The 13733-nt window shown below is 43.0% G+C and overlaps 1 protein-coding gene across 1 annotated transcript in view; it reads right to left on the minus strand.

Annotated features, from left to right (window-relative positions):
* Positions 1-7612: 7612 nt before the first annotated feature.
* Positions 7613-13733, minus strand: part of LOC115414903 (myosin-9-like) — a 30909-nt gene continuing 24788 nt past the window's right edge. The window contains exons 20-21 of the mRNA XM_030128265.1: positions 10623-10972; positions 7613-7741 (exon numbers count right to left, since the gene is read on the minus strand). Coding sequence (XP_029984125.1) covers positions 7656-7741; positions 10623-10972 — 436 coding nt within the window. The 3' untranslated portion in view covers positions 7613-7655. The remainder of the gene's footprint in view (positions 7742-10622; positions 10973-13733) is intronic.

Genomic DNA, 13733 nt, shown 5'->3' on the forward strand with positions numbered 1-13733 from the left:
AGCACTCAGCTTCTTCAACAGACCCTGACATCGATCACAGATTCACCATGGCAACCAGAGCAGCAGACTTTACCCCATTAGACACAAAACTCCTCATTTTGTCTAACGAGGAAGTAAAGGAGCGAATGGAAAAGAAAGACAACAGCAGCACAGTTAGAAAACCAAGCGGAGACAGAAGTAAAGGAGTGCAGAACACCTGAATGAGGAAGGAGAACACACACACACACTGACTGTTCCACTGAAACCATCACAACTACAGCCACAGAGTGAAGCAACATCTGTGAGAACAGCTGTGGAATTAGAAGAACAACTGACTGGAGATGGAGATGGACCTGCATCAGACTGAAGAACTGAGGAACACATGGACTCACTGACTTCAGTCCATTTACCTTTGGGACAAATCAGCTTCTCTGATCAGGATTCAGGACTTTATGAAACTGTTCATGAACCCATAAAAAAACAAACATCCACCACCAACAAAACCATCTACTGATCTGAACTGTTCCATCCTGTTCATCCATGTCAATAACTGGTGTCAAATACAGTTCTGCATCTTCTCATGGTCATCAGATATGACCATATTTGGATGTTCAGAGGCGCCGTAGTTACCATGGAAACACTGTCATCTTCTCCACCATTGCTTGTCCAGTCAAACCCATGCAGTTGGATCAGTTCCAGTGGACGGACACACTGGGTTTATGTTCAGTTCAGGACAGACTGGACTGAAACAGACACTGTTTATTCAGTTGGATCTGTTTCTGATGAAGAACCATCAACTGGAATCTGAGCTGTAATGAACATCTGCAGGAGCAGTGAGTTAAATATAGGAGAAGATCTGATTTATACTGATCACATACAAACTACAGAAGATAATAGTAGAACAAATGCAGATAAATCAGTTAAAGGTCAGATACAGAGAACATTCATCTGTGAACTGACACTGCAGGAGGTCTGGACCTGGATGGGTTCATGAACACTGTTCAGGGTTTGGGTTCAGATTCTTCATCTGATCATTTCAGATGGTCCATGCTGACTGGCATCAGTGCTGTGTCTCTGTGGTCTGGTTCTGGTTCTGGTTCTGTCCATGACTCCTGAGTCTATCAGACCTCTGGAATCTGTCGCTGATCACAAGGTGAACCACAGCCTCTGTTCAGAACCAGAACCAGAACCAGAACCAGAACCAGAACTAGAACCAGAACCAGAACCACTGTTTACATCAGATCTGTGTCCAGAATGGAACTGCAGTTACGAGGGACAGGGGGTCTACCTGGGGGACAGGGGGTCTGCCTGGGGGACAGGGGGTCTACCTGGGGGACAGGGGGTCCACCTGGGGGACAGGAGGTCTACCTGGGGGACAGGAGGTCTGCCTGGGGGACAGGGGGTCTGCCTACCATCCTTTTCTCCTGACCCCATACACAGACCCCCTGAACCACATCAGGCCTACAGTCATGTCCAGACCAGGACCAGGACCAGGATCCAAATGACCTTTGACCTCCTGAAGGAACACTTTCACTGTCTTCACCCCTTAAGGCTCCGCCCTTTGAGGTCATGTGACATCACTGTGGTCTGGACTGTCCTCCACAATGTGGCCTGAGGGAGGAGAGGGAGGGAGGGAGGGAGGGAGGGATCTCACATGGACTGGGACAATCCTGCCATCTTCCCTGATGACCGCAGTGGTCAGCTGGTCAGCTGGTCAGCTGGCCAGGGACCAATATGTGTTCAATTATTTTAGTTCAGGTGCATGATTTAAGGTAAATCTGTCCTGCAGGGGCAGAGGAATGTGTGTGTTTGTTCTACAGTTTACATTGATTTGGCCTGTTTGGATGTTTGTGTTACTGATGTGTGTGTATATACTGTGTGTGTGTGTGTCCTAGGACAAACTAAAATTCCTATCTGTCCTAGTAGGATTATGAATCCTACTGGATTTCAATCTCTACTATGATATATATATATACATACATACATACATACATATATATATATATATATATATATATATATATATATATATATATATATATATATATATGTATGTATGTATGTATGTATATGTATATATATATATATGTGTGTGTGTATATATATATATATATATATATATATATATATATATATATATATGTATGTATGTATAGAGAGAGAGAGAAATGTGTTTCTTTATTCATCAATCAAAAAGAACAGATTTGCTCCCAAAACAGAGATTTGAGCTCTACAGACCGTCAGTGACAATAAAACAAACAGATCATTTGTTTCTAAATCTCTCCTCTGGTTGTGAGTTCAAAACTTTTTCTTGACTCTTCAAAAGTTTTGCTTGTGAATTTAACTTCACTTAATGGGCGTGGCCTACGCCGATGCATGAGAGAAGAGTTTCTATTGGTGGGTTTGACCTGGATCCAGCTTCCACCTTAAACCCACTTCTGTTGTGTTTGTGTGACTGGAGCTCAGCTGATATTCTGCTGCTCTGTGAAATTTAAATGTGTCCCATAAGTAATAGATTACATTAAATATGGTCGTCTCCAGTCTGTACACTCACAGCCTGAGCAGAGAACGAATGAGTGAGTGAGTTAGAGAGAGAGGACACCTGGACCACAGCTGGACCACAGCTGGTACCAGGACACAGCTGGTACCAGGACACAGCTGGACCACAGCTGGTACCAGGACACAGATGGACCACAGCTGGTACCAGGACACAGCTGGACCACAGCTGGACCACAGCTGGTACCAGGACACAGCTGGACCACAGCTGGTACCAGGACACAGCTGGACCACAGCTGGACCACAGCTGGTACCAGGACACAGCTGGACCACAGCTGGACCACAGCTGGTACCAGGACACAGCTGGACCACAGCTGGTACCAGGACACAGATGGACCACAGCTGGTACCAGGACACAGCTGGTACCAGGTGCCATGGCACAGAAGGACAAATACAGTCAGTGCTGCAGGAGCCCATAGGAGAAACACAAACACAACTGGGAGGCGATCAGGTTAGCAGTTCTGCTGAACCATTACCATTTTCCAGGACCCGGTCCAAGGCGCACAAAGAAATCACACACAGCTTCTGGGTACTGATCAAAAACCAGGTGTTGGGGTCTGCCCCCCCCACCTCAGAGTCGTCTGAAGTATTTGACGTGTGTTTCCATTCTAGTGAATACAGTGTTTATTTGGGGGGTCCTGTTCCAAACACACACTGCAGAAATTCTACATACAGTGGTGAAAAAACTCTACGACCATCCCTGGTTTTCTTCAGTTTCTTGTTCCTTTAAATGCCTGGTCCAACTAAAGGTCCATTTATTTGGACAAATATAATGATACCAACACAAACAGCTCATAGTAGTTTAATTTCACAGCTGGTATCTGTCCATTTAATGTTTTCTGGATAAAAGCCCAAATCCCTTCAGTTCTTCCATCAGTATCTGTCATTGTTCTGATAAAAACTGTGCTTTTATTTATTCCATGTTTTCTGTTCTGTTTGAGTCACATGACACACACAGGAGTTAGGACTGGAGTACAGAACCAGTGTTTCTGAGGACTTCTGATGGTCTAATCCTTTTGTTGTGTGACTGTATATTTGTCGGTCATTCCACCGTCCTCGTCTTCTCCAACTCCAGGTCCAACATGTGCTCATTCAACGCTAACTTCAGCCTAAACTGTCCACCCTGTCACTGATATTTACACAATGTGTTGGTGATGGGGTGGAAACATGTTTCAGATTTTATGGTTTACTTGTAAAAAATGTCTTAAAATGTGGGAGTTTGACCAACATGCATTTGTAACAGTCCACTTCATACACTGAACATAAAGTGAAGCAGGAAATGTCCATTTTTAAAAAATGGACCTGGATCCATCAGTTGTACCCACACTGTAAAAAAAAAAATCTGTAATTCAACAGAATTTTCACTGTTTATTTGACAGATTTTTCCTGTATTTTTAAGACACAGGAAAATATCAATGAAATGACAAAAACAGACTGATTTCACATGTCAAATGGAAAAGAACAGGAAAAACTGTAACTGTGAATAACCATAAAATTTCCATTTTTTAAAAGAAATTTTTTCTTTTTTCACAGAAAAATGGTTAAAATACATTAGCAAATGTATCGTAATTTCACAAATATTTATTTCCTATTCATGAGATTAAACTGTTAATTTAAAGTTTAATACTGTAAAAATAAATAAATAAATAAATAAATAAACCAGATAAATTACTGACAGTTAACGGTAACAGAAGTATTAGTTCTGTCAGTTGAACCAGACTTGTTTGTTCATTGACAAATATCTTGTGTAATTACAGGAGGTTTCACAACAAAAATGTTGAATAAATGTATTTTGTGAAAGTATAACATGTATAAGCACTGATAAACTGTCCAAATACAGTTTTTATCAGTGGATTGGACAACTGAGTCTCACTGAAAATTATTTATATATATATTTATAGGGAATTGGATTGTTTTAATACATGTAAATATTCTTTATTAAACATTAAAAAGTAAAAAAAAAAAAATAATATGCAAAATCTCATGTAACGTTAGGGCAAAAAACTGTATTTTAATTTGGAAAATTACTGTAAACGTGACGTTGCCCGGTATGGCGCAGCCGGGGCCCCACCCTGGAGCCAGGCCTGGAGTTGGGGCTCGAATGCGAGCGCCTGGTGGTCGGGCCTATGCCCACAGGGTCCGGCCGGGCCCAGCCCGAAGGAGCGACGTGGGCCCGCCCTCCGGTGGACTCACCACCCACCGAGGGAATCGTAGGGGCCGGGTGCATTGTGGATTGGGTGGCAGTTGACGGCAGGGAGCCCGACAACCTGATCCCCGGACGCAGAGTCTAGCTCTTGGGACATGGAATGTCACTTCGCTGGGAGGGAAGGAGCCGGAGCTTGTGAGGGAGGTTGAGAGATACCGTCTAGATATAGTCGGGCTCACCTCCACACACAGCTTGGGCTCTGGAACCCAACCCCTCGAAAGGGGCTGGACTCTCCACTTCTCTGGGCTGGTGTGGGCGTGGTCATAGCCCCTCAGCTCAGCCACCATGTGTTGGAGTTCACCCCGGTGAACGAGAGGGTCGCGTCCCTGCACCTTCAGGTCAGGGACAGGTGCCTCACTGTCGTCTCGGCCTACGGGCCAAACAGCAGTGCAGAGTACCCGGCCTTCTTGGACTCCCTGGGAGGGGTGTTGGATGGTGCTCCGACTAGGGACTCCATTGTTCTCCTGGGCGACTTCAATGCCCACGTGGGCAACAACAGTGAGACCTGGAGGGGGGGGATGGGGAGGAACGGCCTCCCTGATCTGAACCCGAGTGGTGTTCTGTTATTGGACTTCTGTGCGAGTCACAGTTTGTCCAGAACAAACACCATGTTCCAGCACAGGGATGTCCATAAGTGCACTTGGCACCAGGACACCCTAGGCCGGAGGTCGATGATCGACTTCATTGTCGTATCATCAGACCTCCGACCGCGTGTTTTGGACACTCGGGTGAAGAGAGGGGCAGAGCTGTCAACCGATCACCACCTGGTGGTGACTTGGATCCGCGAAGGAGGAAGCCGGACCGACTCGGCAGGCCCAAACGTGTTGTGAGGGTCTGTTGGGAACGTCTGGCAGAACCCGATGTCAGTGTGGTCTTCAACTCCCACCTCCAGGAGAGCTTCTCCCAGATCCCGGGGGAGGCTGGGGACATTGAGTCCGAGTGGACCATGTTCTCCGCCTCCATTGTCGAAGCGACTGCTCGGAGCTGTGGTCGCAAGGTCTCCGGTGCCTGTCGTGGCAGCAATCCCTGAACCCGGTGGTGGACCCCGGAGGTAAGGGATGCCGTCAAGCTGAAGAAGGAGTCTTATCGGGCCTTGTTGGCCCGTGGGACTCCCGAGGCAGCTGATGGGTACCGGAGGGCCAAGTGTGCTGCAGCCCGAGCGGTTGTGGAGATAAAAACTCAGGTCTGGGTGGAGTTTGGGGAGGCCATGGAGGAGGACTATGGGTCGGCCTCGAGGAAATTCTGGCAAACTATCCAGCGCCTCAGGAGGGGAAAGCAGTTCCCCACCAACACTGTTTACAGTGTTGGTGGGGAACTGCTGACCTCGACTGGGGATGTTGTCGGACGGTGGAAGGAATACTTCGAGGATCTCCTCAATCCCACTGTCACGTCTTCCATGGAGGAAGCAGAGGCTGAGGTATCAGAGGTGGACTGGTCCATCACCCAAACTGAAGTCACCGAGGTGGTTGGACAGCTCCTCGGTGGCAGGGCACCGGGGGTGGATGAGATTCGCCCTGAGTACCTTAAGTCTCTGGATGTGCAGGACTGTCTTGGCTGACACGTCTCTGTAACATCGCGTGGCGGTCGGGGACAGTACCTCTGGACTGGCAGACCGGGGTGGTGGTCCCCCTTTTTAAGAAGGGGGACCGGAGGATGTGCTCCAACTATAGGGGGATCACACTCCTCAGCCTACCAGGGAAAGTTTATTCCAGGTACTGGAGAGGAGGATCCGATCGATAGTCGAACCTCGGATCCAGGAGGAACAATGCGGTTTTCGTCCCGGTCGTGGAACACTGGACCAGCTCTATACTCTCCATCGGGTGCTTGAGGGTTCATGGGAGTTCGCCCAACCAGTCCACATGTGTTTTGTGGATCTGGAGAAGACATTGGACCGTGTCCCTCGTGATATCCTGTGGGGAGTGCTTCGGGAGTATGGGGTCCGGGGCCCTTTGCTAAGGGCAGTCCGGTCCTTGTATGATCAAAGCAGGAGTCTGGTTCGCATTGCCGGCAGTAAGTCAGACCTGTTCCAGGTGCATGTTGGTCTCCGGCAGGGCTGCCCTTTGTCACCGGTTCTGTTCATTATTTTTATGGACAGAATTTCTAGGTGCAGCCAGGGGCCGGAGGGGGTCCGGTTTGGGGACCACAGGATTTTGTCCCTGCTTTTTGCAGATGACATTGTCCTGTTGGCCTCATGGAACCTGGACCTTCAGCGTGTCCTGGGGCGATTTGCAGCCGAAAGGACCAGATCCCGGATACAAGCGGTCCAAATGAGTTTCCTCCGCAGGGTGGCTGGGCGCACCCTTAGGGATAGGGGGAGGAGCTCAGTCACCAGGGAGGAGCTCGGAGTAGAGCCGCTGCTCCTCCACATCCAGAGGGGTCAGCTGAGGTGGCTCGGGCATCTGTTTCGGATGCCTCCTGGACTCCTCCCTGGGGAGGTGTTCTGGGCATGTCCCACCGGGAGGAGACCTCAGGGAAGACCCAGGACACGTTGGAGAGACTCTGTCTGTGGGCTGGCCTGGGAACGCCTCGGGGTCCCCCCGAAGAGCTGGAGGAGGAGTCTGAGGAGAGGGAAGTCTGGGCGTCCCTGCTTAGACTGTTACCCCCGCAACCCGGCCCCAGATAAGCGGTGGATAATGGATGGATGGATGGAAAAGTACTGTATTTTTAAGAGATGGTTATTTTCCGTTATTTTACAGTATTTTTTTGGCGCCCCTGCTGCTGGAATAATACCTTTTTTTTTTTTACAGTGTAGTGTTCCCATCTGCACAGAGCTCCTGGTTCATAAGAGAACAGAAGAAACACTTTAAGTACATTTAATTTATTTTATTTTATTTAATGAACAAATAATGAATAAAGAACAATGTTAGAATAAAACAAACAGTGAAACACTTCACAGATGTTGCATGTGTGGGTTCTACTGGGTTTTGCAAATGTCCTCAGGTTTAGGTGATGTCGGCCACTCAGACCACGCCCCCTTCTGGTCTGTGTCCACAGATGCTCCTGCAACACCAACAAACACTGACGTCACTAATCCACTAAACACTGGATACCTTTGAAAAGACGTGGTTCTTTTAAAGGTATTAAATACAGATCTGTACATTCCAGGCTGTTTCAGACCGTTTCAGGTCCCACAGGAACCCTGAAGATGATTCAGTTCAGTAATTTTTAGAAACATGGGGAACATCTGAGGTCCAGTAAATACTGGAACCACAGACGAAAAACCAAGAGCGTTAAAGAAAAATAGGCCTGTTTTAACGAGGGCTGGAAGAAAATATGGGTTCTGCAATATATCGTGATATTTCATTTCACATATACTGTATCGATATTAAAAAGTACTGTATGGATATTTTTAGGTATTTATTCAAATGCAGATATTGTGGAGGTTCATTTTTGGTTTTCTTTATCATTTATATTTTATTTATTATTATTTAACACTATTTTATTAAATAACGGTTATCTGAATCCTCCTAAAAGCACTTTTTTCTGTCTGAGAGGCAGATGTTTGTTCCTTTGTTGGATTGAACTCAAATCCTGTTCTGATGTCAGTTGTGAACTAATAGAATCTGAACATTTGAACAGGATCTGAAACTGGAATGTCTGTAAAACTGAATTTCAGTTTGAACACAGTCTGAACATTTGCTGATAGAACATTAGATCCTGTTGGGATCAAATACAAATGTGTTTAGGATTTGTGCAGATTTCTGCTGGAATTCAATTCTTCAAGAAAATCATCATTTAATAAAAAAACAAAGAAAAAAATTGCCTTTTGAACAATATCATGACATATGGTATGGTGACCCTAGTATTGTGACTTGTATCGTATCTGCAGATTCTTGCTGATCCACAGTCCTGGTGAAAACATCATTACAACTGAAGATGTCTCTTGGATCAGAAACAAAATGTTTTCAAAAAGTTAAACCAGTGCAGTTGAACCGAGAACGACCACCGAGAAAGAAAGACTGACAGTGTAGGAACAGGAACCAGGGGGAGCCGGGGGGTGGGGTGGGTGGGTGGGGGGTAGTAAAGGGTTAAATGTGCAGTGTGAACATATGACTGTAGTATTAGAACAGCCCTGACAGTCCCACAACAGAACAGAGGTGAGGGTCATGACAGCAGTTACCGGTCTGTGCATGGGGCTGATCAGGAACTGAGGAAACTTCTGGAAACACACAAAGGGCTCAGGTGTTCGGAGGGGTCCACCAAACCAGAAAAAAAACATTTAAAGGTTTAATCCAGGGTTCTCAAACTGCTGTTCTTTCAGGTTCCACATTCAGTCTGATCTGCAGTGGGTCGGACCAGTCAAATAAGAACAGAATAAACTACAAATAATGACAACTGACAATTTATGTCTGTGTTTGAGTGCAAAAAAACCCCATTAAATTAGGAAAATACTGACTTTTATAAACTATCCAAACCAAAAAGATGTGAAGAACCTGAAAAAAAACCTGACATTTCTTCAGTAAAATCAGTGTAATTTTCTCAGTCTTCTTCCTCCACTTCTCATTAGTCCATGTGCATTCTGGATCAGATCTACAAAGACACTAAACCAGTGGTTCTTAACCTTGTTGGAGGTACTGAACCCCACCAGTTTCATATGCGCATTCACCGAGCCCTTCTTTATTAAAAAATAAAATATGATTTTTTTCAAATTCAAGACACAGGTATATGTTTTACTGGTGCACAAAATGAACCGTGCATTAACATCACTGTGTTCAAAGAACAAAACCAATACCGTGCATGAACTCACAACAAATTCCATACCTTTTCACAAAGACATGACCTTTTTTAATACCACCACACTGAAATGGTTTTCATTTTTAACCTTATGTATTCCAATAATGAACTTATTGTATTTATGCTATTTATCATTTTTAACATTTTAACACACACCCATCACCTAATTTCCATCAGGCTACAATAATAATGAATATTTACTGCAAATCAGCGTGACTGACGGCTTTAGCGTAATACAATTTCTCCATCCGCGACGGTGCGTCGGTTGTCACATGATTGTAACTGACCAGTGCGGGGACTGAAAATGTAAACAAACGCTACACATGGCTGCCTCCGTGGTTAACAGGAAGTAGCAAAAGTCATAACAACGATGTGGAAAATACTCAAATAATTCATCGTCAGACGAGTGGAAGAGATTATAAACACTTCCGGATGTGTTGTAGTGCTATAAGCAACAACAATACACCGCGTATATTGGATGTCAGAGAAAGAGTCTCCGAAGCCGTTTGTTTACATACATGGACCTAGCCCGACACACACCCGACTAATGAGTCGAGTGTGTGTCTTGACCTCCGCCGAACCCCTGAGACTGACTCACCGAACCCCTAGGGTTCGATCGAACCCAGGTTAAGAACCACTGCACTAAACACTGAGGAACAGGAAGAAAAGAGTTCAAACTGGACTGAATTTAATACAGACATTTCAGGTTGGACACATTTGTTCAGGTTAGTCACATTTTATTGGTACAGGAGAGTTTGGAAATGGAAAGATTTTCAAGATTTTTTGCTAAATTTAAGATTTTTTTGTCTTAATTGAAGATGTTTTTTTTTTTTTTTACTTAATGGAAGATTTTTTTCTTCATTCAAGATTTTTTGCTAAATTTAAGAATTTTTTTTGGCTTAATTGAAGATTTTTTTTTTAACTTAATGGACATTTTTTTTTTTTTTTTTTTTTTTTAAATTTTGCTTAATTCAAGATTTTTTCCTTAATTCAAGCTAAATTTTTTTGCTTAATTCGATTCAAGACTGGAATTTTTGCACTTTGTAAATTCATCCCAGGGGCCAGACTGGAACCTTTGGTGGGCCACATTTGGCCCCCGGGCCGCATGTTTGACACCCCTGGTTTAGTTCATAGAGGAGAGTTTTACCTGGAATGGTTCCGAGGGCGGAGTTATCGAAGAACTGCTTGGGACAGTTCGTGGACAGTAGCTCTGAGCTCGCATCGGCGCCAAAGAACCGGCTTTTGGGGAAGTCGAGCATAGAGACCTTTGGAGACTCCGCCCCCTTTCGTGGAGACTCCGCCCCCTTTCGTGGAGAGTCCAGGATCTGATTGGGGTTCCGGCGGAGCCTCTTGGGTGAAGCCATCAGCTGAGGGTCTGTCAGCAGTGCATGGGTGTGTTTGGAGGGGGACTGGGCCTTGGTGGTCTCAGACTGGCCCTTCATCCTGAACGCTCTGCTCTTCCACTTGTTGATCTCTGTTTGTTGACTGGACACCAGGCTGAGGGGACAGAACGACGGATGGAACCATTAAACCACCAGAAAACTGCAGACGCTTAGTATGAGCCTTTAAATTCTAATTTTCATGATAACTGTGTTTGATTATCGCACTTTTAGGGGAAAAAACCCGATGTAAAGATCTGCTTTTATGTCAAATATCTGAGTATAGTTTGAATTTATTACAATTTGATTCAGTTTGATGAACGCTTATTGGTCCACATTCAGGTGCGAAGCCCACGGCCTATCATCTGACAACACAAACATTCACACAAGTTTCTCAAATTAAGTTGTTATTAATCATTGGAGGCTGAGTAAAAAAAAAAAAAAAGGCACAATAAAAGACACTTAAAGAAAAACTGGTTTCTGTCTTGTGTCTTGCTACCTAAATGTGCTAAGCTAACATTACTTAGCATCTTTTTTTGAAGTAACCAAAGTTTGTTTTGGGGTTTTTTATGGATCAAATCAGCCCATAGTTGTTGGTTATGATAGGCAGATTTTTTCTTTGTTAACGATGTTGGTTTTTCTTATGTGATTACTTGGGATGTAATGATTACCAGAATAACGATAAACAGCGGTAAAATTGTAGATGGTTAGCATTACTGTTTAAATTCTAATTCTCATGACAACAGTGTTTGATTACCGCACTTTTAGGGAGAAAAAACCCTATGTAAAGATCTGCTTTTATGTCAAATATTAGAGTTTATTTTTAATTTATTACAATTTTAATTTTCTATACCTAATATTTGGAACCAATATTCACTTTTAAAGTCTTTGAAAAGGTTCGTTAAGCATCTGTGTGTTATTTATGCAATAAATTATATACATTTTTCAAATCGGATTTTATATTTTGTGTTTTCTGTCCTTTTCTGTTTTTATAGTAGGTTAAAGTGAAACCAGTGTTCATTGAACTCAGAGCTCCTCCTTCACCCTGAACAGTGTGCATGTGTGGATCGACTCTTTCTGTTTAAATTCAACAGTTTCCAGGTTGTTCCATACAGCAGAAACAGTTGAAGCTTGGTCCCAGTCATGTGTCTGTCCAATTAGATTCAGTTCACATCAATATTAGTTGAGTTCTAATTTTAAATGTGTGGGAAATGGGATTTTCAATGTTCAATGAATGTGGACAGTTCCAGATACAAGATATTGTTCTAAGCTACAGGTGGATCCAATTGGAGGCTAATCAGAGTCGTTTTGAACTTTTGATGAATTTTGGAAAATGTCTCAATGATGACAGATGGAAAATTGTAGATGTCGTGACCTTGCTGTGACCTTGAACTTTGTCCTACTGGGACCAAAATGGACTGGGTTGGTCCCAGGGCCTAGGCCTATCTGTGGGGAAGATTTGGGAAAGATGGGTGGAAGAGTTTTACACTAAAGTTGCTAAAAAACAAACAAACACACAAAGTAAAGTGATCACAGGACCTCCTGGTGGAGGTAATAAATAATAGATAGATGATATAGATCAGGGCTGTCAAACTCATTTCAGTTCAGTTCCACATTCAGCCTAACATGATCTGAAGTGGGCCAGACCAATAAAATAATATAAATAATAGGATAAGAACTGATAAATAATATCAACTCCAAAGTTTTCTGTATGTTTTTTGAGTGAAAAAAGTAAAATTCTGTCATGAAAATGTTTACATCTATGAACTATACTTGAACATTACACAAACAAATATGAACCTGAAAATTCTGAAGAAAAACAAGTGCAACGTTGACAATATTCTGCCTCACTTTATCACTTATACATGTGAATCACAAGCTGCAGATCACAGTGGATCTACAAATACACAAAACATTTAAAACAGGCAGAATATTGTTAACATTCCATATTTCAGATATTTTTGTAAAAGGCTAGACTGTAAATGTAACCACTTATGTGTAATTTTACTTTTTTACACTAAAACAAAGAGGAATATTTCCCATTTTCATTATTTATAGGTTATTCTGATAGTATTTTACTGGTCTGATCCACTTTATATTGAACTGACCTCAAATGATTTGAACATCATTGATTGTTAATACTGTCAGTGTATTTTTTGCATTTTACAAATTCATCCCGCGGGCCAGACTGGAGCGTTTGGTGAGCCAGTTTTGGCCCCTGGGCCGCATGTTTGACACCTGAGATATAGATGAAACTGTGCTGAAAAAAAAAAAAAAAAAAAAAACAGATCCCAAACATGGGTATAGTAAACATTTGTTTATATAGTATATAAAGGCAAACTCAAAAAGACTGAAAAACGGACAAAATAGGCTCAGACCACTAAAGGTTAATATTTAAATGTTTCTGACACAGTAGGGACATTGGGACTATTATTTTATATATATATATATATATATATATATATATATATATATATATATATATATATATATATATATATATATATATATATATACACACAGGGTGGGGAAGCAAAATGTACAATATTTTGAGGCAGGGATTGAAAGACAGTGTATGACCAATTAGTTTATTGAAAGTCATGAGAATTTATTTGCCACAAGAAAATGTCCATAATAGAAAATGGTTTTATTCTATGTGTCCTCCTTCTTTCTCAGTAACTGCCTTCACACGCTTCCTGAAACTTGCGCAAGTGTTCCTCAAATATTGGGGTGACAACTTCTCCCATTCTTCTTTAATAGTATCTTCCAGACTTTCTGGTAATAGTTTTGCTCATAGTCATTCTCTTCTTTCTATTATAAACAGTCTTTATGGACACTCCAACTATTTTTGAAATCTCCTTTGGTGTGACGAGTGCATT

This window comes from Sphaeramia orbicularis, chromosome 24 (genome assembly GCF_902148855.1).
Source record: "Sphaeramia orbicularis chromosome 24, fSphaOr1.1, whole genome shotgun sequence".
Classification (NCBI taxonomy): Eukaryota; Metazoa; Chordata; class Actinopteri; order Kurtiformes; family Apogonidae; genus Sphaeramia; species Sphaeramia orbicularis.